At 35.0% G+C, this 24,273-nt stretch overlaps 1 protein-coding gene across 2 annotated transcripts in view; it reads right to left on the bottom strand.

Moving 5' to 3' along the window:
* LOC127941479 (collagen alpha-1(V) chain) overlaps positions 1 to 24,273 on the bottom strand; it is an 86,333-nt gene that overhangs the window by 19,930 nt on the left and 42,130 nt on the right. For both annotated transcript variants that reach the window (XM_052536543.1, XM_052536544.1), the window contains exons 7-39: positions 23,543 to 24,097; positions 21,076 to 21,567; positions 20,668 to 20,724; positions 17,828 to 17,869; positions 17,021 to 17,083; positions 15,245 to 15,319; positions 13,691 to 13,783; positions 13,547 to 13,603; positions 13,407 to 13,460; positions 13,251 to 13,304; positions 13,105 to 13,158; positions 12,850 to 12,903; positions 12,264 to 12,317; positions 12,127 to 12,171; positions 10,263 to 10,316; positions 10,013 to 10,057; positions 9,863 to 9,916; positions 9,722 to 9,766; positions 8,505 to 8,558; positions 8,211 to 8,255; positions 8,038 to 8,091; positions 7,763 to 7,807; positions 7,442 to 7,495; positions 5,997 to 6,104; positions 5,853 to 5,906; positions 5,477 to 5,530; positions 3,587 to 3,631; positions 3,424 to 3,477; positions 2,829 to 2,873; positions 2,691 to 2,744; positions 2,546 to 2,599; positions 2,410 to 2,463; positions 89 to 196 (exon numbers count right to left, since the gene is read on the bottom strand). In XM_052536543.1, the coding sequence (XP_052392503.1) occupies positions 89 to 196; positions 2,410 to 2,463; positions 2,546 to 2,599; positions 2,691 to 2,744; positions 2,829 to 2,873; positions 3,424 to 3,477; positions 3,587 to 3,631; positions 5,477 to 5,530; positions 5,853 to 5,906; positions 5,997 to 6,104; positions 7,442 to 7,495; positions 7,763 to 7,807; positions 8,038 to 8,091; positions 8,211 to 8,255; positions 8,505 to 8,558; positions 9,722 to 9,766; positions 9,863 to 9,916; positions 10,013 to 10,057; positions 10,263 to 10,316; positions 12,127 to 12,171; positions 12,264 to 12,317; positions 12,850 to 12,903; positions 13,105 to 13,158; positions 13,251 to 13,304; positions 13,407 to 13,460; positions 13,547 to 13,603; positions 13,691 to 13,783; positions 15,245 to 15,319; positions 17,021 to 17,083; positions 17,828 to 17,869; positions 20,668 to 20,724; positions 21,076 to 21,567; positions 23,543 to 24,097 (2,829 nt within the window). The remainder of the gene's footprint in view (positions 1 to 88; positions 197 to 2,409; positions 2,464 to 2,545; positions 2,600 to 2,690; positions 2,745 to 2,828; positions 2,874 to 3,423; positions 3,478 to 3,586; positions 3,632 to 5,476; positions 5,531 to 5,852; positions 5,907 to 5,996; positions 6,105 to 7,441; positions 7,496 to 7,762; positions 7,808 to 8,037; positions 8,092 to 8,210; positions 8,256 to 8,504; positions 8,559 to 9,721; positions 9,767 to 9,862; positions 9,917 to 10,012; positions 10,058 to 10,262; positions 10,317 to 12,126; positions 12,172 to 12,263; positions 12,318 to 12,849; positions 12,904 to 13,104; positions 13,159 to 13,250; positions 13,305 to 13,406; positions 13,461 to 13,546; positions 13,604 to 13,690; positions 13,784 to 15,244; positions 15,320 to 17,020; positions 17,084 to 17,827; positions 17,870 to 20,667; positions 20,725 to 21,075; positions 21,568 to 23,542; positions 24,098 to 24,273) is intronic.

Here is a 24,273-nt window from a genome sequence, read left to right as displayed (position 1 = left end):
TTTTGAGCAATACTGGATTTGGATCTGTGTATATGTACGTTTATTGTGTGTAAATGTTGACATGTGTACGGCCTGAATTTGTTTGCACCTTTGCTCCCTCTTTCCCAGCAGCTCCGGGTAGACCCTGTTCACCGGGTGGTCCTGGGGGTCCAGGGTGGCCCCGCTCTCCCATTGGTCCTGTCTCACCTGTTGGTCCCTGAACAGAAAGAGAGATGGATTATGGGTAAAGTAGTGGGGTACTTTAGTTGATCCTTCGGGTCGACAGTGAATCAATTCAATTGACGACACCAGATTCACCTTAAAGAAAAAGCGTTTTCCACAAGATTTATGAATGCATATTGATTCTTGAAGAATGTATTAGTAATTCAAATTATAACATCTTAAATCTAAATGAAAATGAGCTATGGTTTTTAATGCAAAAATAAATATGAATGTATATTGTATATCTTATATCAGTAAAATCTGAAAATGCTGGTGTCAAGACTGCATAAAAAGAGAGAGAAAATGTTAAATAAACATTGAAGATACTCATTATTTGACTTTTTGCTTGTTTTATTAAGAATTTTCCACATGTCATTTTAAGAGTGAATAATAATGAATATAAACATGTATATTTATTTGTTTATATTGTAGTGTGGTAGATGAATCTTTGGGTTGGCAGTGCACTGAATCAATTTAAGTGATAATTCGTCAGTGAATCAATTCAATTCAATTTCCATTTGCAGTACGATTTAATTCACTTCAGCAAAGCAATTTGCAGAGTTTGCACATGATTAATTTATTGACATTGCTGCTTCAACAAAATATGATTAATTCCAATGATAAAACTTTAAATCTTGAGCAAAACAAGATGATTTGTTGTTATGAAGTCATATTTAAAAGTCAATTTTTAATCAATGCATCTGAAACACAATGCACGGTTGTACTCCTAGCTCTTGCATAGTTCAAAAGTGTGATTGCACGGTATAACCAATGAAAGCGATCAAAAATCCTGGAAAACATACATTACTAAAGATCCAACAGGTGTTTCAAAAAGATCAGTGGATATGCAAATTATGCAACATGAAGAACGAAAGAAAAAAAGAAAATCAGATTATATGCATCCATTTGCATGGCAGAGCATGTGTACATCCATATGTGTGTGCGTGGCACTGGTGAAACCTGTGCCCACCTCAACATTTGCATAAAAAGTAGAATTTCATGATTGCCTATGAATAATTTATTACCCAGTCAGCTCCAACATCTAACCGCATAAACAAAGGCATGTCAGGAGACAAAGCACAGACAGGCCAACAAACGGCCCATATGTGACCTAATGAAGCCATTGTGATTCCCCGGTGACAACCTTAAGACACCTTTAAGATAATCTAATGAGCGAGTGATGGCTGGTGACAGCCTCATGAATATGTAGCACATGTCTCTGGCCTCTGTCTGTGGTACCCATGCTGGAAAACAGATGGGTGTGAGGGGCATGCTGCGAAATGCTTTATAATGTTTTATTCTTTTGCAGAAGGTACAGTAGATTCAGCCTAGCGATGCAGTCCTTTTATTTTATTATTTTCATGCTTCATGTTTTTCATATTTGTGCTTTTGTTATGTCATTAAGTCATTTTAATAATTCATCTTAAACGTTTATTTCAGATCTTTTATTTCCAGGCAACATTTCTATTTTTTTTTCTTTTCTTTTTTTTTTTTTTACATCTAATATTTATATTTAATTTTATTTCAACTTAATTTGAATTCCAGAAAATTTGTATAGTTTTAATTAACAATAACAACACTGTCCCTAGTTGTAGTAATTTTTAATTAAAATGTTTTTAGTTTAGTTATTTCATTTCAAAGCTACATTTTGAATATATTTCATCCCAGAATTGTATTTAAAAAAAAATAAAAAAAAATAAATAAATTATATATATATATATATATATATATATATATATATATATATATATATATATATATATATATATATATATATATATATATAGATAGATAGATATAGATATAGATAAATAGATAAATAGATGGATAGATAAGTAGATATATGCATATATATTTAGCATAAAGAAAATTAGTTTTTTGAATATTTATTGTGCATTGTTTTATTATTCTTCATGCCATTCCTTTATTATTATACAAAAAAACAACAACAACTAATTAATACTATAAATACTAATAGACGTTTTAGTGGAGATTAAAATGGAGATTCAAATTAGAAAAGAAAAAAAACTCTTCATATTAATTTCATTTTTCTTGATATTCAGATATCCTTTATTAATTTCCTTAAGATGGATATAGATAGATTTTTCTATAACCGATTTTAATGGAATCTTATTAAAGGCATTATTTATTGTGTAATTCTAGAATCATTTAGAAAGTTTGAACTGCAGGATTCTATGTTCCACTTACCTGAGGTCCGACTACACCTGGGGGTCCGGGAGGTCCGGTTTTTCCTTGGAAACCCTGTCAGAAAAAAAATAGAAGAGTTTATTGCCATAAGTATGTGAATGAAAGTGTGTGTGTGGTCTCATCAGACGCCACTCACAGTCTCTCCTCTCTGGCCAGGGTGTCCGGGCAGCCCGTCCTTTCCGGCAGGACCCTGAAAATGAGAGAGAGGGTGAGAATCAGGACGGGTGACTGGATGAAAGAAAGATTTCTACAGTTATACTACAGTATTAACGTCACTTTACCGGTGGACCCTTAGGGCCAGGAAATCCAGTAGGTCCCGCTGCACCTAACGGACCCTGTAATGCAGAAAAGAGAGTGTTCTGTCTCTCTGAAGCAATAATCGATACTTTGGAAGGATTCAATTATTATTTATACTGTACCCGTTCACCGGGTGGTCCTGGGGGGCCGTCGCTTCCTGAGTTGCCCTGTGAAGGTGGAAATGAGAAAAGGCAAATTAAACAGAACGTTTTAATATTTCAGAATGTTTGTATAAATGTCCACGCAAAAGGGATTAATTATTAATAATATAAAACTTATGCTTATTGCCTGAAGTAATGAGTGACTGATAAGTAGATTTGGTCAAATCCCTGTTGTATTTGAATTGGTTGCAGCTGAGCCGTGGAGAAAAACCTTGCGTTTTGAAATGTAATAGGAGCACCGTTTGCCCTTGTCAACACGTTTAGCTTTCATAAGCACACAAATGATGAAAGAGGTTTAAGATATCCTAAAGCCTGAGATGTTTTCTTTCAGTCGGTCAGGGGGTGGGGTGCTTTTCCTAATTGAATTTTTATGTGCCAAACACTTGTTTTATGCATGCAAAATACGAGTTTCTTTGTGTTTTTACATTTGGATGTTATATTATTTATTTACTAAGGCAGAAGACCCCTGAACAGGGCTGTGCCTCAATACATCATCATCTCATTTAATTATAGAATTTCACGAATACGAAACAGAGGAGAAAAAGGGTAACCTCACCTTTGGTCCTGCTTTCCCAGTGGGTCCCCTCGGCCCTCGTTCACCACGGGGTCCCTAAAGAAAAGATCACATGACGTATGAGAAAGCATTGAGTGAAATAAGTCCTAAACTGATCACAAGAGGGTACGTATTGTTTGTTTTTGTCCTATCTTTGTTGTCTTACCGTAGGTCCTCTCTGTCCTCGGGGTCCCGGCTTCCCTGCTGTCCCCTGTTTGTGAGAGTGAACAATATATGAAATAATAAAAAATAAAACATTTTATATCAGTCAGTTCCCTATTATTACTTTTTCTTATTTTATTTTTAAAAGATACTATTTTATAATAAATACATTTTAACAAAATAAATGTTACAATAATTAAACTGTGCACTTTGTGAATAAACATTAATATATATTTAAAAGATATTTGTTATTTTTAATAAGTTCTAATAAAACCAATATATATATATATATATATATATATATATATATATATATATATATATATATATATAAATTAACAATAATATATAATAATTATACTACATCTTATGAACAATTATTAATTTAATACTATTTTTGTTTTAATAATGACATTTATTATTGAAATTCAGAAGTAGAGGTAACAGTAAATGTAAGCTTTTCAATTCTCACGCTTCACTTACTGTTCAAATGCTCTTTTTAGCAAATTCACTTATTAAAAAGATCATTAATTGTGTCATTTCAACAAAAACATATGAACTCATTCTTTCAGGCTGGAAGAACATTGTTATTAATTGGATTATCTGTAGATTATATTAGCATCTCTCCATCTCATGAATACTTCATGCAGATAGTAATGGCAGAACATAGAACGTTGTATATCAATATATGAATGCAGTCTGAGATTGTGCGTGTGTATTTAATGACTTGAGAGAATAAGAGGTTTTTGGTTTTTAATGTGTTTATGGGAGACTGCATTGTCTTCCTAACGGCAGCCGGCTGCTGCTCTCAGCTTAAATGTGATGATATACAGCCAATAAAGCATGGGCGATGAGAGCTTTCCCAGCTTTTCTTAGCCACGAGGGCTCTGATAGCACACACACTACAGCTCAGAGACTGTTAGCTTCCATACACTGAGATAAAACCCCTGATCTGACTTCTAATGTAGAAAACGTTTATTATGTACTTTGTTGTTTTGTTGTTGTTGTTGTTGTTGTCATTTTTATTTATTCTGCCTGAAATATGGTATGACATGATGGTGAGTAAAAGATTATAATTATTTTGGGGCAGTGTTATTTAAAAATTATTAATATACTTATTATATTTGTATAAATATTTTGAATTAACATTTATTTTTATTTTCAGTTTTATTTTTCAATTTTAGTTAACTGTTTCATTTTGGTTTAAATATAACTATTTTGGCTAAGTTTTTAAGAGTAAGACTAAGTTTTAGTTTTTGCCTATTTTTATATTTTCAGTTTTCCAATTTCGTTTAATGTTTACTGCTTTTGTCATTTTTGTTAGTTTTTTAAATATTAGGATGTTCAGTTTTAGTGTCTATTAATGTTTATATTTTTAGCTTTCAATTTGTTCTCTTGTAATTTTTATTAGCTTTTTATATAAAAAAATGTATGTTTTTATTTCAGTTTTAGTTTTTATTTCTTTTTACAGGTTCGGTTCATTTATAGGTTTTCCCATCTAATATTTATAGTTTATATTACTTTAGAATCCTTTCAACAGCTTTAGTTGTAGTTATTAAGAATAACCATGTTTGGGTCAAATGTTCCCCTAAATCTTCTGAATTGCATCGTATTGTATATCTTGATTTCATATGACAGAGAATAAAATCTGAATTGGAATAGAGGTAAGTTGATTTTCTGGCTGACTTTATAAGATTAATCAAATTGCATTTATTGAAACGGTTTATATTACATCTGACATACATGTTATATTATATCTTTTGAATTATATTATCCTAAATGATGAGAAAACCATTGAGAGTTTATCTTTTCACTACTCAAAAAACCCAAACATAAATCAAATAAGATGAGGAAAATATGGGCTCAAATCCATACAGATCTCTTTTTTACACACCCTCGTGCCTTTCTCTCCACTGGCTCCTTGGAATCCCTGGAACCCTTGAGAACCCTGAAGAGGAAAAGAGAGAGAGATTAGTTCACAGGTCCATCAAAGCCAGGAGGGAGAGAGGGATAAAAGGAGGAGAAGAGAAGAAAAGTGCTGTTGCAGCAGTGCATGCTGGGTCATGGTCAAATGGAAATCTGACACCAGATGGAATTATGGGTAAATCCACTTAGCTTTGATCAAGAAGTTCAAACATGTCTGCCTTCCAATCCAACTCTAATGCATGCGCACACACACAACCTTGTCCTTCTATCAATACATGCACACACCCAAACACACACGGCTGCTGTGAATGCTGGGTAATCACAGGTGGACCAGGTGTATTTACCTTGGGGCCTTGTCTTCCTGGATAACCGGGCAACCCGGGTACACCAAGCTTACCCTAAAATCATAGTACACAGAAGAAGCATAACTAATCAGTGGAGACAAAACACTGGCAAACGTCACGATGCATGTACAGGTACACACTCACCTTCTCTCCGGTCGGGCCGATCTGTCCAGCGTCTCCAGGTAAACCAGATCTTCCTTTGGGTCCCTCAGGCCCGTCTTCACCTCTGGGTCCGGCGGCACCAAGTTCTCCCTGAATACATTAGGAGTATAGAAATGAGACCTTTTTTACAGGCCTGTCCTGATGAATGACAGTAATATCAATGCCAATCATGTGAATCTATTTACATTTACATTAACATTGACTAATGCAATAATTGAATGTATAATTAATCAAAGTGGCTTTCAGGGGGAAAATACATTAAAAAACATAGAAGTACTTTGAAATTCCTCAGAGGGGGTCTCGAGAAGACTTTAAATGTTTTAAAATAAGAAAAAACGAGTTTTAAAATGAGCTAAACCAGTCAAAAATGACAGTATAGTCTTTATTTAATTCACCCCTAAATTGAAATAATTAAATTATTTAAAGCAAACCTCCAAGGGTGTTCCGAGATGTTTTAATATAAGACAAAACAAGCTTTAAAATGAACTGAAACAACTAAAAAGTCAGACATTTATTCAAATAATTCCCAAAACCTTCTGAAATTTTTATAATTAATTATTTGAAATTAAATTAAATTATTTACAACAAACGACAACAAAAAAATTGTATTCAACCCCAAATGTCAGGAATTTAAAAATTGTATTATTGTTCATAATTACATTGTTTAAAGCAAACAAAGGCACCAAGATTACTTAAAATGTTTTAAAATAAGACAAAACAAGCCTTTTTAGGATGGACATCTTTGAAGAAAAGATCCTAGAATTTAATTATGAAACAAGTTTGTGTGTACAGCCTGTGTTTGATGTTTTTGCCACTTTAGAGAAATACAATGGAAAGATGAGCACATGAGCAGCATGGGAATAGTGAAGAGTTTGTGTGTGGCATTAAACCAAAGCAAATGGTAATTTGGGACAATGTCCACCCACTAAAATCCAGAAGTGTTTGCTGATTACAGACATCTACCCAGCGGCGCAGCTGAGTCAGCGGACTTTATAACACCAAAAAACCTGATCAGTTAGACTGGGTCAATATTATACATGCCCTTCTGAGTCTTCAATGACAACATTTCTTGGCATTTTATTTGAGAATCATCTTTGAAATAGACTGAATGGCAGCGTGTCGTCCGGGGATATGAGATCGCTAAGGTGTTTTTAGCACACTTCTATGTGGTCGGATTCACAAGTTACAGTCCTTGGGGTCCTTTTTTCTGTGTATGTCTATATCTGTTCAAATCCCAAAGCAAGTATGAGCAAAAGTAATAGTGATGCGCCACTAAATATAGACCCACGGTGATTTATGTGCTTCCTCAGAGATTTAAAGAGAGAATTAAAGATCGACCCAAGTGAAAAGAGAAATCAAATCCCATAATTCTCCCGAGATAAAGCCAAAAACAAATAACCTCTTCAACCTGCGAATATGTCTCTTACCCTGTCGCCTTTGATGCCCATATCTCCCTTAAACCCCGGAAATCCGTCTTCTCCCTAAGAAAGAAAGAGAAGAAGATATGACACAGAGAGCGTTGCAAACTTCCTTTCACACATAATACCCCATTTTTGACAAATGAGAAAGGGCCGTACTCCATGCAACTGCTATTTGCCCAGGCCTGATCTTATTTAATGGCCAAAGTGAGAAGATCAAAAATGCATCTCAGAGTACACTTGTGTCTGTATTCAGTAGCAGAAATGAAACATTAATGACACAGGAACAGTGCATTAGCCGTCCGCACACACTCATATCACAACAGCTACCTTTTCACCCTTGTTTCCTTTCAGCCCACGGACTCCGTCAGCACCCTGCAGATAGAAAAAGAAGTTATATTAGAAGATGTCTTTGATGCCTACAACGCTGTCTTTGGAAGACGGCTATAAAGTTCAGATGATTCTGCCGCAGGGAAGCATCAGAAACATTAGCAGGGTGCCATCTCTGTCAACTTAATACTACAGAACTACAATATCCACTGACCAATGAGAGATCAATATGAGTGCTGCTCTGACCAATGAGGATAAAGAAACACCTAACCTACCTTTACACCTCGAGGGCCAGGATATCCGATGGGCCCCTGAGGACCAGGAGGTCCCTGTCAAACACAATCAGTTATGGATGGAGTTATTGATCACATCTGAAGATAGATTTGTACAAGAGAGCTGTCTTTAAAGAAACTCGTCGGCTTTGAGGAATAAAAGAATAAACATGTACCAAGTTTCCTTTCTCTCCAGATGGTCCTTCTTTTCCTGGGTGGCCCTGTGTTTGCGACACGAAGATAAAGATAAATGATCAGTTATGCTGCGATAATTAGATATAAAACCATGAAATGTGTAGAGAATAGGCCTTGAGATCGGATGTGAACAATGTGTGTCTCTGAAGAACTGCCAGGGAGATCACTGTACTGTAATTATTAATAGAATGACATCTCTCTGAAACGATGCAGCTTGAGATGATCAGACGTGAATGGTGTGTGTGTGTGTGTGTGTGTGTGTTTCCCGGACTCACCGGAGGTCCGTCGGCTCCTGGCACTCCTGATAAGCCTGGTTTTCCAGTGGGACCCTGAAGAAAGGAAAACCAGAATAAGCACTCAATCCATTAACACTCAGCACACATTTCCTGTTTCCACACACACCCATAAAGATGATCAAGTAATCAGCGATCAATACGTTAAAGTGGGCAGTGGGTACTGTAGTAGTGTTCATTTTGTCAGCTATTTTTAGTTTTAGTCAAGTTTCAGTCAACTAAATGTCTGGGAACATATTTTTTTTCCCGTCACATTTTCATCTTACTGCAAAATGGCTAAAATTATTAAATATATATATATATATATATATATATATATATATATATATAAATATTTACATTTCATCAGAAGTTGCTCTTTCACCAATAAGCACAAATCAATAGAATATCGACTCTTATGTATGGTTTATTCGACCTCATTTAACGTTACTGTACAGATTTATAAAGGCTAAATAAACACCAGACTTCAGATATACCCTGTCTACGTTATGAAAACTGGTGTAACCCAAAAATACTCTCAAATATTATAACAGAGAAACTGCTAATATTAATTCCAAATTGCATTAACGTTTCTCTTTTTGAACAATGGCACAAAGACTCATTGCTGCACTGAGGTTGCGTGAGTAAGATTACAATCCGTGTAATGCAGTCTGAAATGTTTTGGCTCCACTTTTTTCAACAAAAAGAAAAAGATTTTGCTAAAGTTTTGGTTGTTTTTAATTAATTAAATTATTAATTAATGAAAAATATGAATGTCCCGAATGATGAAAATCAAACATGTGACAAATTCCTAGATATGTAAGCTTTGTATCCATGCAGGGTTGAAAAACTGTGTATACTATTTTCAGCAAATAATTTACATTAATCACTATAAAAATATCAAGTGGTGTAAGAAGTAGAAAAAATGTACACATCTTCATCATTATTTTCAAATCACATGATTTCTTGTTTTATGGTTTTCTTGTCACATAACAGAAAAATGGCTTTGATTTGGTGGTCAAAGGTTTTTTCATTATTTAATCATAATAAGAAGCATTTCTAAACATTGTAAACATTAATAATAAACAAAAATTAACATTATCAATAGATATGCATGCGCACACACACACACACACACACACACACACAAACTCTATATAAAGGCTTTTAATGCATTAACCAGAGAAGCATCCATTGATCATCCACTCATGTGGTCTCACCTTCTCTCCTGGAGGTCCGATCGCTCCCTGAGGACCTGGAAGTCCCTGTGGAAGAGGACAGAATTAGAGGACATGAACTGGTTAATAGGTCAGTGAGAGGTGGGTTAGAACATGTCTAAGTGGGCGTGGCTTGACGAATACCTGAGCTCCGGGGTTGCCTTGTTGACCCGGAGGTCCTGGCTCACCCTGAGGACCCTGATGAGTGAAAAAAGAAGCATAATAAAGTGAATATGTGTGTGTATAAGCATGTTTGTATATGCACAAGAGTGTGTGTGTGTGTTTCAGACTTACAATGTTTCCTTTAGGTCCAGGATGTCCGTCCATACCAGTCACACCCTAAAATGATTTTTTTACACATTTAAAAAATATTAGGACAATAATAATTAAGCTGTTTCTTTCTTACATAAGTGAAAAAATATCATGAAGGTTGGGGACTTGACTGATGAAAACTAACAAATTGATTAAGATAAAGATGTCTTTTTTTATGTGTGAAAAAGGGTCAAAAATATAAATCATAAAAAAAGATGAAGTTTGTACTTACGGGAGGTCCTGGAGGCCCTTGGGGACCTTTGGGGCCCAACAAACCACGAGGACCCTGAATAAGTGAAGACGGAAAAACAGAGAGTTGTCTGATAAGTGGGTAGCAGTTGCCTGGTCATGTGACCTCAACATAATTAAAACAGCTTTTTCTAAGCCACTAATATGGCTCCTCATCTCATGTGCCTAATTGTTCAAAAGCCTAAAGCACCATGTATTTCTTATTTACTTGAAATAAAAATACAATAATGTATTAAAAAATGTTTTAAAAGCATTCACCCAGTCATGTAATCTCAACATGAATTTTTTGTGCCACTTAAATGACTCTTTATTTCATGTGCTTCATTTTAAACATAGTTCCCTAAAGTATTAATTCTTTACTTAAGTAAAAAAAAATACACATAAAATAAAAATAAAATAGTTATATTATGTTCCACCTATTTTTTTTTTCAATAAATAAATAAATAAAATTATGTATTAAAAATAAAATAGCTATAAAATGTTCCACTTATTTTAATTTTCAGTAAATGTTCAAATAAAATAAAATGAAATGGTATATTGTGATCATAACGTGAATAAAACATCTTTTTATATGCCACTTATATGAGTCCTCAATGACATGTGCTAAATTTTAAACAGAAGTACTATTTATTTCTTATTCACATAAACTAAAAATGAAATAAGAAAACAGAAAAATAGAAAAAAAAATAATGCATTTAGAAGCAAAATAAAATAGATATAATGTGTACCACCTTTTTTTTAAATGTTCGGTAACACAGTCATGTGATCTTAACATGAATAAAACCTTTTTCTATGTCACTTAAATGACTCTTCATCTCATGTGCTTCATTTTAAACATACGAGCATACCTGTCAACACTCTCACGTATTTCACACCCATCACTCGATTTTAATATCGGACACAGTGGGAAAAATTATGTTACTCAGTACATTAAATCACAATGTCACAATCATGTAGCAGAGGCACAGGGCACACTGGCCATTTCGGAACCATGTTACAGGTCGAAGTTTATTTATGTGCATTTAGCATCACCATCACCCAAGGCTATACAAGTCTTACATGGTACAAGATTGTGATTAAGTACTTACATTTTTTAAGGTTAAACTTCAAAAGGTTATGATTTAATTGATTAAATATGAGCACTGCACACTTCAAAGTCAGGTGCAGTTCTAAAAGCGCCATCTGCTGGCAGAGAATGAATGTGTAGTTTTCTGTAGCTCTTCTGCTATTTTTGTTCAGACCAAAGCGGAAATAATCCCCATGTTTTTATGACCCATATATTTATATGTTAATAATTGCACAGGCTTTATAAAAGGTCTTAAAGTCTTAAATTTGATTTTAAAAATCCTACAGTTACCCTGACCATACCCCATCCCCAGAGGTCAACCAGATTTTGGTACCCAAATGTTGGCAGGTATGCACAGGAGCCTAAAATACTATTTATATCTTAGGTATAGAACTTTTTTAATGTTGAAAAACATATTTTGTGCATCTTATCAGACATAAATGATTGGGTTTATGTGTATATGCAAGAGCAGATAAAGTCCCTCTCAATCTAAATGGTATACATGGAGCGCCCCCTGCTGGACAGAGTCTTAAACTGTTACAGTAACTAGTGGTTAATTGACTGAACATTTTCATCTCCTCTACATTTTCTGTTTCTGAATGTTTCTCTCATTTCACGTACATAACAAGAAAAATGCAGTGGACGCCTCAAAACCTGAGTGGCATGGATTTGTTGTTTTACTCCACTGGAGGAAATGTTGTGTTATGTAACACTATGATCTAGTGGTGGATAACTGAGGATAAAAGAGCATGCTGGGATACTGGAGGAAATATGAACTCACCGATTCTCCGGGCAGACCTCTGGGTCCGACCTCACCATCATCACCCTGACATACAGGAAATGATGTCATCATTGTGATCCATTTAGAACAATAACACAGATGGGAAACAGGAAGGGATTAAAAGAACAAGCTCTTACTCTTTCTCCATCCTCTCCTGGAGGGCCAGGAGGCCCCTGAGGACCCGTCTCACCCTACAACAACCACAAAGACACTCTCATTCGTTTTCAGAGAATGAATCACCCTCCTTTTTACATGAGTACTGCCAAATAACTCAACAAATGGATATTTATTTTGATCTCAATTAAAATCATTTTATTTAAATTGGCCAATCAGAATCATGTACTGCAGAAGGCCATTTAATGATCAAATAAAATGAAACTCGAAAGTGTTCCACCTATTTTATTTTTAAATGTTCAATATATTTGAAATTAAAATAAAAAATATAATAAAATAGACTGCAATGCCCATTTTAATTTAGTTTCATTTGACATATATATATATTTTTTAATTCTTATAAAACAATATATATATATATATATATATATATATATATATATTCATAATTTTTTAATGTTTTTTAAAATACTAAAACTATAAAATATATATATAAAACAATGATTTTAAACTAAACTAAACTAAACTAAACTAAAATAAGATTGGATAAGAAGCTGTAAAATAAAATAAAATAAAATAAGTATTCCACTTGTTTTAGAATGTGTTTACCCTGTGACCCTTTTCTCCAGGTAAACCAGCGAGCCCATCGAATCCTCGGTCACCCTGTGAAGCACACAGACAGCAAACAGTTCAGAATGGCAGGACATTAACATTGTATAAACAAGAAACAATTACTTACTACTATTTGTCTACATGAAATCAAAGTTGACACTTTTTACTTTCTGTCATCTTATCGTGCACAATTCATTATTGTGTGTAATGCTAAAAGATATTTTTGTGTAACGTTAATCTCATTAGTTTTACCTTTGTTCCCGTCTGTCCGGGCATCCCTCTGGCTCCATCTGAGCCGGGTCGACCCTAAGCCACAGAAAACATGATTCGCTTTCATAAATCTGTTCATACAGAATGATCAGGTCAATAATAATAATAACAACAAAACACAAAATTACCCTTCTACCAGGCTTTCCAGGAGGGCCATGGGATCCCAGTGGACCACGAGGACCCTAACAACACACACACAGGTCTCAGAACAGCTCTAACCTGCATCAAACTGTCTTCAAATACTGTCAAAAACCTGAGGATTGTGGGTAATCTGTGACGCCTACCTGAGGTCCTGATTCTCCAGACTCTCCTTTCAGTCCAGGCACACCAGGAGGCCCCTGGGAAAATCAAATCCAAATCAGACTCATCATAATATTACAGATATCATCATTTCGACAGACTGAAAACAGATTTACAGACATACCAGAGGACCAGGACGGCCTGTCAAACCCATCGGTCCGGTAGGACCCCTCATCGCCAGCTATATATTAATGACACAGAGCGATTAGTTTGCATAGAGATGCATGTGTGTGAGACAGTGTGTATTAGTGTAAGTGTGTGTTTTTACCCTGGCCTGCTGCATGATGGCTTGCATCTGAGCCTCTTGGGCAGAAACTGCAGGACCTTTGTGTCCGCTGTCCCCTCCTGAACTCATGCGGAACTACAGAGACAGAACGGTACCAAACTATCAGCATTCAGACTGAAATATGTCAGACATGATAGCATGAGTGCAAAGTGTTTCCACCTGTTTTAGTATGTTCTATATGTGTTCAATATGCAAAAAAAAAATTGAATTTATTTGATTGTAATATTAGCTGGATGATTTGTTTCGGATGCCGAAATAACTTGCATGCTACACTCAATAAATGTCATTTAGTTATGGCAATAAATACAGTAAATTTGCATAAAATACCATTTTAAAACAATCTGAAAAATGTTCATTATAAGCTCAAATAAAATGAAATAGTATTCCATCTATTTAAAAATGTTCATTATACGTTCAAATAAAGTAAAACAATGCATTTAAAAATAAAATTGTTACAAAGTGTTCATCTGTTTTAAAAAAGTTCTGTTAAAAAAACATTGTTAAATGTTAAAAACTAAACTAATATAATATAAAATAGATATAAAGTGTGTCACCTAGTTGAAATGTTCAGTATATTTTCAAACAAAATAAAATAAGAAATAAGATAAAAACTAATGCATTTAAAAATAAAATTGCTCTAAAAAAAATTATATTTCAAATAAAATAAAAGAACTTTTAAAAACTACAGTACTGTACATACTACATAAATAAATAAAAATAAATGGGGTAGTATGTAATTCCAAATGTACCCTATAGCTGAATTCAGACTATTATACTACGCTTACTATTTCTTCCTTACAAAGAAAAGCAGAAATAGTATGACTAGTAAGGATGTGTTTCTGTGTCTTCATCTCTGTGCATGAGTCAAATTGATCAGCACTGCCATCTGGTGTCTGAACTCATTCACTACACTTCCAAGAGTAAGAATTGATTTTCATGGGTATTACTGGGGCGGTGGGGAGAGATAGTGTTTAGGGTGGGGTTTAATTACAATCACATGTTGACTGTAAACATATACAACATGGACAACATCATTTCAGTGTGGTGTTCAGAACATCTGGATTTGCCCTGGAAGCATTCCAGAACTCTCGACTGAAAGACATTGTGAAGTCCATACACGTACAGAGAAGAAAAAAAAAACGTATTGGAGTAACAGCTGGGGAAGAGGAAATTTGGAATAGCTGAGAGTATGTGGAATTTGCGAAATGTCTCACTGCATTAACCAGAGTGTGATTCATTGGGAATCACAGCAGCAAAGGGAGCATTATGTTTCTGATGTCTCTCGGACATAATTATCACTGTTAAACCACGGTGAAAATAAATCAAGCCAGTGCAAGAGCTAACGGCTCTGAACATTCATTATTTCACACTGCAGATCTTGTCTACAGACTAAAACTGATCTCAGTACAGTGCAACAGTGCTTTAATTCTAAAAGCTAAAAGACGTGCAAACGTCCATAAATCAGTTGTTTTTGTGCTATTTTAATGTGTAGTTATTGCAAGTGTGTATCCAGTAATTATGCTCAGATTTACATACAGGCAACATCAGGACAGTCCCTGGAGGTCCTGGAAGACCATCAGCTCCAGGCAGACCAGGGCGACCAGGAGGACCCTGTGAAAAGAGCAAAAGATTATGAGTAATTCATTAAACATCATTTTGATCATTAATAAAATCTCAATCAGTGCAATCAAGCTCTCTAAAATAAAAATAAAAATGTCATTTTGTACAGTATGGTGAAATGAAGAAATGTTCAGGTCATATGTTTCACCATTGAAAATAATAATAATAATAATAAAAAAAAAATATATATATATATATATATATATATATATATATATATATATATATATATATATATATCAGGGGTGTAACGATACGCGTGTTCGTATTGAACCGTTCGGTATGAGGCTTTCGGTTCGGTACGCATTATGTATACCGAACGGTTCGTTGGACTAATTAATTATATTTGAAAAAAAAAAAAAAAAAGAGAGAAATATAATGAGATGCATTCAACAAGGAAGCCCAATAACCCAAACGACATAACAGGCAACGCCCCTGACACTCCCGAAGAAGAAAAAAACACCATCTTATATGTTTATGTTAGGCTACTCAGCAGGCGCTCGCTCACTCAGTACGCGCTGAAGGCTCGTTGCAAAATGGCCAATGCGTTTAACAGACTAGAAATGAGAAGATCCTCCAATAACCAACAGGTCTGGTGTTTGGGTGCACTTTGGATTCCCTTTAAGCTATAATGGTGATGGCAAGAGAGTGGTGGATAAAAAAACAACGGTATGTCGCATCTGCAACATGACAGGGTACACCAGCGGGAATAAAAAAAAAAAAAAAAAAACACCAGCGGGAATACTTGAAACATGTCAACTCATTTACGCCGACATCACCTTATTGTGTCAATATCTGGGAAAAGACGAAAAAAAAGGAGAAACATACATGCAACAAACTATCCCCGCAGCATTTAGACACCGGTACACCATTATAGCTTACAGGGAATCCAACCCAAACACCAGACCTGTTGGTTATTTTAGGATCTTATATTTCTGGTCTGTTAAATGCATTAGACATTTTGCAACGAGCCTTCAGCGCGTGCTGAGTGAGCGAGCGCCTTAGGGGCCGTTCACATATCGTGCCTAAAAATGCATGGAAAACTATAAATATAAATTTATTTCAAAATTGCAATCCATATACAACTATGATCAGCTGTTCCTTCATCTTGGCTGAGCTTTCAACGTTGTTACGGGAAAGGATGAAGCTGATTGGTTAGTTCTTGTCACATGACCCGCGGTGCGCTTGCGGCATTCTGAAAAGTTGAGATGTTTTTACATTTTGCTGTATCTAAAACGTATCGAACCGAACCGAACCGTGACATTAGCGTATTCCGAACCGTGAATTTTGTGAACCGTTACACCCCTAATATATATATATATATATTTCTATGAACTCAATCATTACTTTAAAATAAATATGAATTTGTTAGAATGATTTATACTTATAATTCTAGTAAACAAATATACTTTACAATTTAAACCATTTAATAATATATGAGCTTTTAATATATATATATATATATATATATATATATATATATATATATATAATTTTTTTTTTTTTTTTTTTTTTTTTTTTTTTAATTTATTATGTATTTTTCTTTTTTTATATATATGACCTGGACATTTCTTTTAGTTTTCAGACATTGAACCTGTTCACAATTTTACAAACTTGGACATGTTGGAGAACACAATCTGAAATGCTGCTGAATGTGTTCAATATCTTGTTTGTGTTGTCCTGGTTACTTACCCTCTCACCGGAATCTCCGGGGCTACCTGGGGATCCCGATGAACCTGGAGGACCGGGGAGACCCTAAAACAACACACCGGTACTGTCAGAAACACATGTAAAGCCACGGCAGACACACAAATACACATGGGTGTTGGTCCGGTGAGGTAAGACTCTAGATCACTGCTGGACTCCTTCCACTGCTCTATTTCTCAAACTCATGCTGTTCTAGTCTCTAAAGGGCCATCAGATCCACCAATGCTCCAGCTGAAAGAAGAGTTGCTTTATAAATAAGTAGGTCAAGAATGAAACTGAAGAAACAAAACAGACATACAGCTGTGGAGCATCATCAGCAATAGTCACTGGGCCTAGAAAACAGTTCAGCTTTCCTAGTTAATAGCTCACTCTTCCAGCAAACAGTCGTGTACTTTACTATCTTTTATTGTGCAATGTATAGCACAGTCTTGATCTGAAGTAGCTTTGGGAAGTACAACTCCTTTTAGTGAACCAGTGAATCAGTTGATTCAATTGAACGGTTGGTTTGGAAGGTTCGTTTTAGCGAATCAGTTGACTCAGTTTTAGCGAATCAGTTGACTCAGTTTTAGCGAATCAGTTGACTCCGTTTTAGCAAATCAGTTGACTCAGTTTTAGCGAATCAGTTGACTGACTGAGATGATTCGGTTCAACTGATTGGTTTGGAAGGTAAATTTTTTTACGAATCAGTTGACTCTGAGGATTCAATTGAACGGTTGGTTTGGAAGGTTCGTTTTAGCGAATCAGTTGACTCAGATGATTCAGTTCAGCTGTTTGGAAGGAAAGTAGACTTACAGTGGGACCCTCTGGACCAGGTGGGCCTTCAACCAGCATTCCCTACAAGAACAGAAAAAACCCAAACACATTAGAGTAACAGCATAAACAAGCTGCAATATCAATATAAGACCTGAAGTATGAGAGCACCACAGCTTTGGTGAAAATCATTTACATTTCTGTGTGTGTGTGTGTGTGTGTGTGTGAGAGAGATCTGCACTTGGCTGCGGGTCTCTGTAACGATCATACCAAACAGCAGCATCAGGAAGTCTTTTAAAGCTCTGTTTCATGCCAGAAAAATACTTTTTCTTTTATTTTAAATTAGACTACATTACAGAAATCTGATATCTAGGAATAGAAATTGTCAACTAAAATAAATAAAGAAACAAAAAAGCTATATTTTTTAAGTATTTATAAATTGTACATTTTTATTTTAGTTTAGGTTTCAGCAATTGTTATGTTTTTGCATTTTTATTCTATAAATTATTTTATTTCTACAGCGTTTTCAAGTCATTTTTTGTTAATTTATTGCCAAGTGCATTCCTAATTTTTACATTAAAAAAAAAATGTTTTCATCCAATATTTAAATGTTACTGTATATTCTTCATAATTGATCAACTCCAAAGTCCTAGAGGATTTAAAACCATCAGAGTCCATTAAATCATGCCTCAAAAATATTAGACTCTGGCATAAAAGCACAAAGTAAAATTTTCAGTAATTATAAAAAAGTTGTGAGTGACAAAATTGTTATAAAACAGGCAATAAATGGTTGCTTGATAACCATGAACAGGATACAGTTATACTAATAAACTATTTTAGTTTTTGAAAGAATTGTATGTTGTTAGTTGTTTTGGATAATAGCGTTTACTAAACGCATAAATGTACAAATTAAACACTGTTTATTAATAATGCTGTATAATATTGCTGCCTTTAAAAGGTTAACATTTGAGATTGTTTTAGGCACTGCATATTGTTTAAACATGCAAAGCATTTTCAAAGATGCAAAAATGTGCTTGCATGAGTTGTGTCATAACCACACCAATGCAATTATCTTAAAAAGCATATGAAGATTGAATTATAGCCCAATGTGCAGGATCAGTACATATGCAGAGCTCAGCCTCACTTAAGATCCAGAGAACTTATATATATATATATATAAAAACAGCATTTGTGTGTTATAACATCTTGGTCTAATCTGGCACTTTTTAAAGATGCTGGGTCTTGGCTCTGTCCCGAAGGCATCGTCCGAGTGTGCTGTCGTGGCAGTGGGCATGTTCGCTTTGTTTTGTTGCGCTCTTTACATGCCAAAGAACACAGGGTGGACAAAGTGTGTGTGCGAGAGCCAAAACAAGAGAGAATGTGTGCGCTTGCAGAAAGAAGCATATGATTTGAGCTTTTTTCTCTCTGCACATGGTCATCCTTCATTAAAACCAGCTGTCCTGATCTGAATGTTTGTGCTTTTCCTTGAGAAAGAGCTTCTCATTGATCTGTTCTTGCATCTCTGTAACAGTACATTAAAAAAAAGTCAAAGACCGTGTCATTTATTTAAAGTGCATTTTTATATTTGTCTCACTGAAAAATCATGGTTTCGTTTTCCATTCGTCTTTGAATAAATAACACTCCCATAATGCAGCATTAGATTCTGATATATACTCCAACTTAATAGTAAGACTGTAGAAGTAACTTGTTTCTTTGAAACACTTTTACATTTCCATCAAACAAAAATGTAAGATATAGAGGAGATTTCATTCAAAAAGCTTCTTTTTTATTTATTTATTTTTATTTAAGTTTTATTATTATTATTATTATTATTATTATTATTATTATTATTATTATTATTATTATTATCTTTTTTTAATGATTTACTACTTAGAAGTAATGTTATGGACTTTTGTAATGTAGATCTATTTATGTTTTTTGTTTTAACCTGTCGAATTTGAGTATTATTGTTTATTTGGGTTCTGAATTTGTTTTTATTATTATTATTATTATTATTATTATTATTTGTAACTGGTATTTGAACTTTTTCTTTTTCTTTTTCTCAGTGTTTCTACAGTTATTGTGGGTTTAGTAAAAAAAAATTATACATAACAGAAAATATTATGCATACTTTAAAAAGACATCCCAATAAACATTAAGGTGTTTTGAAGTTGTCTAAACAAAATCAAACGTTGGCTATAAAATGTTTTTAGTTGTATCTACTTACATATTATAGCTCATTTGTTTTGGTGAAAATAAGTCTTAAAAAGCCAAACTTTTATATTGACATAATAATGTTAAGTAATATGACATATCTTTAGAATTATACAATTTGTACTTGTATTCATGTTTTTGTCCAGAAAAATAAATATTGTTGATTAGTATGAAATAAATATAATGTGGAGGGAAAATAATCACACTGCACAGACTTCTTCAGATCTGGCTGTTAAGGTAAGATCTAGTCTAATTCTCCATCCTGATGTTCACTGATAATAAACCAAGATGTCGTTCTCTCCCGCTGAGATTGCAATGACATCTGTTTGACATCAAGAGCCACGTGAGCAATAGAGACTGTGTGCAAAGACAATCATTCCCAACATGCAAATTATATATATATATATATATATATATATATATACACACATATATATGTGTATGTATATATACGTATATATACATTATGGTTTCCACAAAAATATGAATTTACAAACAGAAAACAGTTCTTAAAATGTAATATTATTTTATAATCTTACTGTTTTAATCTATTATATGAATGCAGCAATGGTGAGCAGAAGAGACTTCTTTCAAAAACATGTTAAAATTCTTACCGACCCTTAACTTTTGAACAGTGGTGTATATATCGTATAGTAAATGACACTTACGGGTTCAATGATCGCAGGCTCTCCTTTTTGCCCTTTCTCTCCTCTCAGTCCATCCACCTTTGGAAACACAAACTCAGTCTAACTCAATCCAGAACAGTGTAAGCACAATATGGATTATAACCGGTAACAAATGCAGGTAATAAGGTAATTGCGGATAATAAATAAAACAAACAATTCTGAGAACTTGCTATGGTAGTTCAGCCAAAAATTAACTATACATGTTGTTCAAAGCCTGTCTGACTTCTGTGAAACACAAAGTGAGGAATTATATTGAAAAGAGTGGGAAGTGCATTCTCCTTTAGTGTTCAACGGGAGAAAAGTAAGGCATACAGGTTTGGAACAACATGAAGACGAGTAAATGAATCATTCCTATAAGTTTGCACAGAGGTAGGCGGAGCTATAGGTCACCTGTCCGTAGATCTCGTCGGTCTCGGCGGGCAGCGCTTTGTCACCATCGGGGTACAGGTTGTCATAATCATAAATCTTCTCCAGGTCTTCATCGGTGTAATCCGTGATGGACTCCTTGAAGTCGTCGATATCGATGGAGTCTGTATCTCCTGTGGCAACAGACCCCGCCCCCACACTAGCCCCAGCGCTGCTGGATCCGCCCCCAACTGAGCCACTCGACGAAACAGATCCGCCCCCTACAGAAACAGATCCGCCCCCTACAGAAACAGATCCGCCCCCAACAGAAACAGATCCGCCTCCTACAGAAACAGATCCGCCCCCTACAGAAACAGATCCGCCTCCTACAGAAACAGATCCGCCCCCTCCGGACACTGAAGTGCTGGTGCTGCCGCCGCCTCCTTCCACATTATACTCTCCCTCTCCGTATCCTTCTCCATATCCCTCTCCATAGAAAGTCTCACCATACAGGTTATCATCATAACCACCATCGACCTACACATCAGACAAACACAAGGCTTCATATATCATAACCATTCATAACTCAATCTTTGTGCACTGGATATACATCTATCTATTCATTTTCAAAATTGAAATCTGTTTGTGTGAAACCGAGAAAAGTAAGCCTACTTTTGGAACAAGTAATATTTTTTTTTGTTTACCTGAGATATTGGGTCTCATTCACTAAATATGCATAGGCACAGATTTTTGCGTGAAATGTGCGTACGGACGTTTTCACGAATAAATCATGATTCATCAAAAACTATCGTACTAAAATTTATTCTAAATGTAAGAAAAGATTCAAGAACAACTTATACCCCACGTACGCAATAATCATGTACAAACGGGCGCCTTATAAGCATGTGTTAAGAACCCTATATAATTAGATGTTATTGATAAATTATAATTACAGTTCCAATTATATATATATATATATACATATATATATATAAAATATTAGTGGTCCAAACAATAATCACCTGATCTATCCTTATATAAACGGTGATTAATGTGTCTCATCTTGTGTTTAGATGCATGGCACACTTGGTACTGCTTGAAGACATCGCGGCGCGTGCTCTAAGGAGAGAGCGCGTCTTTAGAGAGCGCACAGATATGTTCGCGGAGAGTGACGAATGGCTGTTCAGTCACTTTAGGTTGCCCAGAGAAGTCCTCATTGATTTATGCAACTCACTGGAACCACACCTAAGCCACATCACCAACCACTCTCACCACCTTATCTCCAAGCCTGTGTTATAACCCATGCTTCTTTTTTACCTGTGCCCGTTATGCCAGTGGATACACATTTAAATAACAAATAATTTTTCCTGGCTTCCACCTCCGACAGCAAAACCTCACGTTCATTATCGTTAAAGTTATTTTACGCTAATTACTGACCTTGTGCAAGTGGGCGCTCATTTAGAAGACTCCAAATTCACTAACAGAAGAACGAGTTTAAGAACAAGCTCATGTGCGTACGCACGTATTGTGAATTAGGCGGAAAGTTCAAATGTGCGTATAAATAAGAAAATTGTACGCAAAAATGAGTGAATGAGACCCATTATTATTATTACGGAGCCCCGCACATGACATGCAAGAAAAAATAAATAAATTGTGCGCAAGATTTACTAATTCGTTCCCTCAATGTACTAAAACGTTCACACTATTACTATAGTGTTCCCTCGATTTACTATTTCGTTCACTCGATTTATAAATAGTGCGCACAATTTACTAATTCGTTCTCTCGATTTGTTAAATTGCATGTCATGTGCGGGGCTCCGTATATTATGACAAAAAGCACGTATAGTTTAGTTTTTTTTACGATTTTGCCTAGTATTATCAGTGGCGATGCTCGTTAGATTCTCAATCCTGTAGTACAATAATTGTACAGTCCTAAAACAGGCTTTATTTTCTTTAAACAAAATGTTAAGAATGTTTTTCAATTTACAATATAATTATTTTTATCACCTGGAATTAAATATAACCTGGACATGTTCCTGACATGCTCTAATGAAAGACAATGTTGCAGTAATTGCAATAATAAGTAAAACTTGAAAAACAATTTAAAGACATTTAAAATTATTGAAATAATAAAACAAAATTTAATTAAATTAAATTAAATAAGACATTCTGAGTTCAGTAAAATCCACCTTTGAAAAATATTATATTTATGCATTATTATACGAAACAATGCAGTAATTGCAGTAATAAGAAAAACCTGCAAGACATATGAAAGATATTTAAACCATAGTTAAAATATATATAATTTTAAAATTAAAATAAAATAAAATGGCATTGAATAAAAACTTTATTATTAAATGTTACCAATACAATCTATTATATCTGAATTAGACTGGAGTTCAGTAAAATCCACTTAAAACATTATACTAAACATTAAATATTTAAATATCTCTGAATTAATTCTCAATTAAGATTGAAATTGTTTCGGATAACTAGTTCCAACTAAACTCACCGAGGTAGAGCTGGAGCTGGAGCCAGTACTAACGCCAGAACTGGAACTGGAGCTGGAGCTGGAGCTGGAGCTGGAGCTGGAGCCGGAGCTGGAGCCGGAGCTGGAGCTAGTAATAGTTCTGGTGCTAGAGCCAGTGCCGGAGCCAGAAGTTCCATTGTGAATGACTGTGGTGGTTGTGTGTACTCTTACACTTCCTCCTCCTCCTGATGATGATGATGATGTAATGATCCTCCTGTCCAGGTCTCCCAGTCCAATATCCACCTCACCGCCCAGTCCAATATCCACTTCTCCGCCGGCACCTGTGCCTGTGCTAGTGATGGTGATGGTCCGGGAGCCATCAGGCTGTGAGGTCGTCTCGTCATAGTATGTTGTTTCGTATTCAGTCTCGTATCCGTCGTAGCCATCATACGGATCCTCGCCAGTATTCGTGGTAGAGCTGGATGATGAAGAGGATGAAGAGGAGGATGACGAGGAGCTACTCGCAGAACTGCTGGAGCCTCCTGTTCCACTAGTGATAACTGACGAAACCACACGACCGCTATCCGGAACAGACACCTGGTAAACACAGTAAACAGACACTGTTTACAATAAACAGTTGAACATGAATGATAAGATGTATGCACTGTTTTCTTGATTCCGTTTCAATCCAGCTGATCCCACATTTATTTTTTATTTTTTATTTAACATATTTTTTTACTTGGAAATATGAAAAATTATAGAAGAACAAATTG

The sequence above is a fragment of the Carassius gibelio genome, chromosome A21, assembly GCF_023724105.1.
Source record: "Carassius gibelio isolate Cgi1373 ecotype wild population from Czech Republic chromosome A21, carGib1.2-hapl.c, whole genome shotgun sequence".
In the NCBI taxonomy this organism is placed as follows: Eukaryota; Metazoa; Chordata; class Actinopteri; order Cypriniformes; family Cyprinidae; genus Carassius; species Carassius gibelio.
Note: the sequence above shows the minus strand (reverse complement) of the source record. Positions and strands in the feature narration are given on the sequence as shown.